General features: G+C 36.7%; 1 protein-coding gene across 1 annotated transcript; it reads left to right on the top strand.

Moving 5' to 3' along the window:
• The first annotated feature begins 808 nt into the window (after positions 1-808).
• On the top strand, positions 809-3,762 carry LOC108318787 (U11/U12 small nuclear ribonucleoprotein 35 kDa protein). The gene is made up of 6 exons (XM_017556235.2): positions 809-1,114; positions 1,805-1,875; positions 1,954-2,044; positions 2,130-2,205; positions 2,787-2,865; positions 3,026-3,762. Exons 1-6 carry the CDS (start codon positions 1,066-1,068, stop codon positions 3,428-3,430), a joined length of 771 nt encoding a protein of 256 aa, XP_017411724.1. The 5' UTR covers positions 809-1,065; the 3' UTR covers positions 3,431-3,762.

The following is a 3,762-nucleotide window of genomic DNA, read 5'->3' as shown; positions in this document are numbered from 1 at the left end:
CCATACTACCACCTTTACTCAGAGTACTACAGTTTGAATATCAAGTCTTATCTCAACTCAGTTCACAACGTATATCATTCATCCATCCACACATCCAAACAAGCAGTACACGCATCTTTCATACTCATCAAATAATCAAACAACGTATCATGCAAACATACCAACATTCAAAACCAGAATTTAATCAAATTATATAAGTTTCCCTTACCTTTATACGTAACCGAACGTTCAACGAGTCAGAATAGAGCTCCCCACTACCAAAGACTTAACGTTCGAAAATCACGTTTTAGGAGTACTGAATCAAACAGAAAAACCAGAAACACTCAGAATTATACGATTCACTCAGGCGACCAGAAATAGAGGGTTGCATGCGAGACTAAACGAACGTGCTAAAGAGAAAGAAACTCACCGGCTCAGAATCATAAACCGATCGGTTTAAACGAAAGCTCTTGACGCCGGGAGTGTTCAAATGGTGCCTGAGAGGTGATCGGAAGAAGAAAATGTGTGATTTTCTTAGAGAGAAGGTGGAGATTTTAGAGAGAAGATGGAGAAAATGGTTTCACCAGTTTGGGGAAGAAGAAAGGCATGAAGAGAAGTGACACGACATTTAAAATTTGACATTAAGTATTGTCGTCACCCAAACCGAACGGCCTCTCTCCTGCAGCCACTTGTTTTCCACTAACTGAAACGCTCACTCACTCCTTGACACATGGATCCCACTACTTGGGGTTTTGAGTGAGTTTTTAAGGGGTATGACAAATGTAAGTTAATATGAAGACTAAATTGCTAAAAAGAAATCATGAATATATGCTTAGGGTTCTATTCTAACCCTTACTAACCCCATAAACAATCGACAATAGTAGGAATTGAACATATAGCTTCTAAATTTGGAAATCAATTATGTTCCTTGAAGCTCGTGAGGAAGGACATGAGTTTATTACAATCATGTCAAAATAATGGAGGATATTGTCATTTTGTCTTCTGCTGCCTCATTTTTAAAGCACAATTAACTTATCGGGTAGCTTAATTCTAGTGCTTTTGGAATGTGTTTTCAACTTTCAGGTTATGAGTAAATATGGCCAGGTGAAGAATTTACGCTTGGTCAGGGACATTGGTATCATTCTTTGGTCTACCTTACTTCTTAACCCTTCTTTGATTGTCAGTTCCTGTTAGTTATTTCTTCTTCCTGCTCTAAGAGTAGCTATTTTACATCTTCAAATTGTGTGCTTTTGAAAAACATATAAGTCGTGCTTCTTTTGAGCATGCAGGTCGATGTGATTGAGTCTTTCTTGATTTCTTGCTTGTATAATGCTCTGCATTTGACTATGTTTTATTGTATTTCAGCCATTTTAAGAACTATGTTAAAGTCTCTCAGGAATCTGGATACTGTTCTTTTCAGATTGTTTTTCCACCACAAATTGTTTTCTATTTATGTAGATATAATATAGTGGTTGTAGCACTGTACACGGTTAAGAACAATGTATTTCATTCATGAAGTTGTTTTTGTTAGAATTATCAACAGATCTGAGAATGACTTGTTGGGTTATTGCCTCAACTACTGGAAAAATATACTATTGAGTCTCTTTAAATGTTCGTTTACGAAAAGATATAACATTTCCAGTTGGGTTATTTGTGCCACATTCTGTGTATAGCCACATTTTTCGTGTTAAATTCCTGCCATTGATTTGGAAACTTTATGAGTTCATTCCCTTAAATGATATGTATATAGTTATCTTTAAGCCGTATTATTGTCAAGCTCTGGGATTTAAGTTTTAACATTGGTTTTATTTATTTTTGGTTGCAGTGACAGGAGCTTCTCGCGGTTATGCTTTTGTTGAATATGAAACTGAAAGGGAGATGCGACGGGCATACATGGTGTGGTATTAAAACTATTTAATCTTTAGCTTATAAAAGCAATGCTATGGAAAATGACTGAATTTTCTCGTTTTGCAGGATGCTCATCATTTGATTGTTGATGATTGTGAAATCATAGTTGATTACAACAGACAACAATTGATGCCTGGATGGATTCCTAGAAGGTTAGGTCAGTTAAAGTGACTCATTCTTCAAGTTGCATTTCTATCTAATGGACCAGGATCCATCTGAATACTTTTTGTTCTCTTCTACAGGTGGTGGTCTCAGTGGCAAGAAGGAATCAGGGCAACTTCGTTTTGGGGGAAGAGAAAAACCATTTCGTGCACCCTTGTAAGTTTCAATTCACTCGTCCCAAGTCATATCTGAAAAGTATTTTTCTGAATTGTTATATCCTAGTTTTGAAAGATTTGTGATAATCTGTGTTAAATGAAAAGTGAATATTGAACCATTATCAAAATTGGTTGATTATCAGAGTAAAATTACACTGTGGTTTCTAGAAATATGTCTAAATTACACTGTGTCCTCACTTGATTGGAAGGCTGTACAAAGGGGGACTTAATTCTCTGCAAAAGTTTAAAAGGGCCCAATTGCACTTTGTGACATGAGATGAGACTAGGTTGTTTTTATATTTTCATTATTACAGTTTTTTTCTTTTGAACAGAAGGTCAATGTGATTTTTCGAAACAAGAGAGGATGTGGGTGTAATTGGCCAAAAGTCAATGGCCAGTCTAATTTCCATTACATACTAATTTAAAAGCAATGATATTCTATGGCACGTTTTCAAAATATTCCGATACTGCCATGTTGCCAGCAATGGTTTCATCCAGTTTTATACGATACACTGATACAAATGTGGTTATTGGTACTTATACTTATTGGCTATGTTCATTTTCTGACTATTACTTGACCAGGAAACCAATCCCATATGAGGAGTTGAAGAAGCTTGGCATACCCCCTCCGCCTGAAGGAAGATACATGTCACGCTTTCAGGTGGTGTTATTTTACCATTTGGAGCATATCTCATTTGGACAAGATGTTTTATTTATAATGATTTGATCTTTATATTTCAAGATATTAAAATTACAAAATCATTTGAATTTGTCTAGAATTGCTTGTTTAATTGTTTTTGTTTTTGTCCATGCTTGTAAAGGTTCCATCGCCTCCCAGAAGAGAAAGGAGTCTTTCAGACAGGGAAGAAGACTCTCATAAACGTAGATGGGGATCCGACGACAGAAACAGAAAGGAAGATAACCTTAGAAGTTCAGTGGACATTAAGGAAGGGCATTACAGAAATAGATCAAGACACCGAGATGATGAACACTCCCGTGGAAGGAGCTCATCAGAGAGAAGTGGTCGTTACCATGAGAGGAGTTCATCCGAGAAAGAACATCTTCACCGGAGATCTACAGACAAAGACAACAGGAGTTCATCTGAGAAAGAACATCGACACCGGAGTTCTACAGACAAAGACAAACATTCTCGGAAGAGAAAAGAAAGAGATGAACGGTCTCAAACGCAGGGAAAATATAGTCGCCATTCCCCTCACAAGGACTAACTCCACTCCACAGCTGATTCTTACCATTCTGTGTGCCTTTGTGCTGTGTTTCGTTTATGCATGGGAGAAATGGGAATGCAAAGTTTCAATCCTCAACATGAAACTGGTTCATTCATAGGTCGATGAAAGTCACTGTTTTTGTTTATATGCAAAAACAATCAATTGATGAATTGATGATTGTTAGAGTTGGCTTTGTTTTGTATGTTTTTCAAATTGGCTTACCCTGAAAACAAGCATCAAGTGAGGGAAATGGAAACAATTTTTCAGAATCAAAATGTGATCGAACCCAATGCAAATGCAGGTTTCATATGTGAAGTATATTTTTCACTCCA

The sequence above is a fragment of the Vigna angularis genome, chromosome 2, assembly GCF_016808095.1.
Source record: "Vigna angularis cultivar LongXiaoDou No.4 chromosome 2, ASM1680809v1, whole genome shotgun sequence".
In the NCBI taxonomy this organism is placed as follows: domain Eukaryota; kingdom Viridiplantae; phylum Streptophyta; class Magnoliopsida; order Fabales; family Fabaceae; genus Vigna; species Vigna angularis.
The sequence above is the reverse complement of the archived record's forward strand: the minus strand, read 5'-3'. Positions and strand labels throughout refer to the sequence as shown.

Bases quoted from the DNA above. Each gene is read 5' to 3' on its own strand.
- LOC108318787 (XM_017556235.2), top strand. From the start codon at position 1,066: ATGAGTAAATATGGCCAGGTGAAGAATTTACGCTTGGTCAGGGACATT. The intron at 1,115-1,804 runs GTATCATTCTTT...TTTTGGTTGCAG, and splicing joins ACGCTTGGTCAGGGACATTG to TGACAGGAGCTTCTCGCGGT. The intron at 1,876-1,953 runs GTGTGGTATTAA...CTCGTTTTGCAG, and splicing joins AGATGCGACGGGCATACATG to GATGCTCATCATTTGATTGT.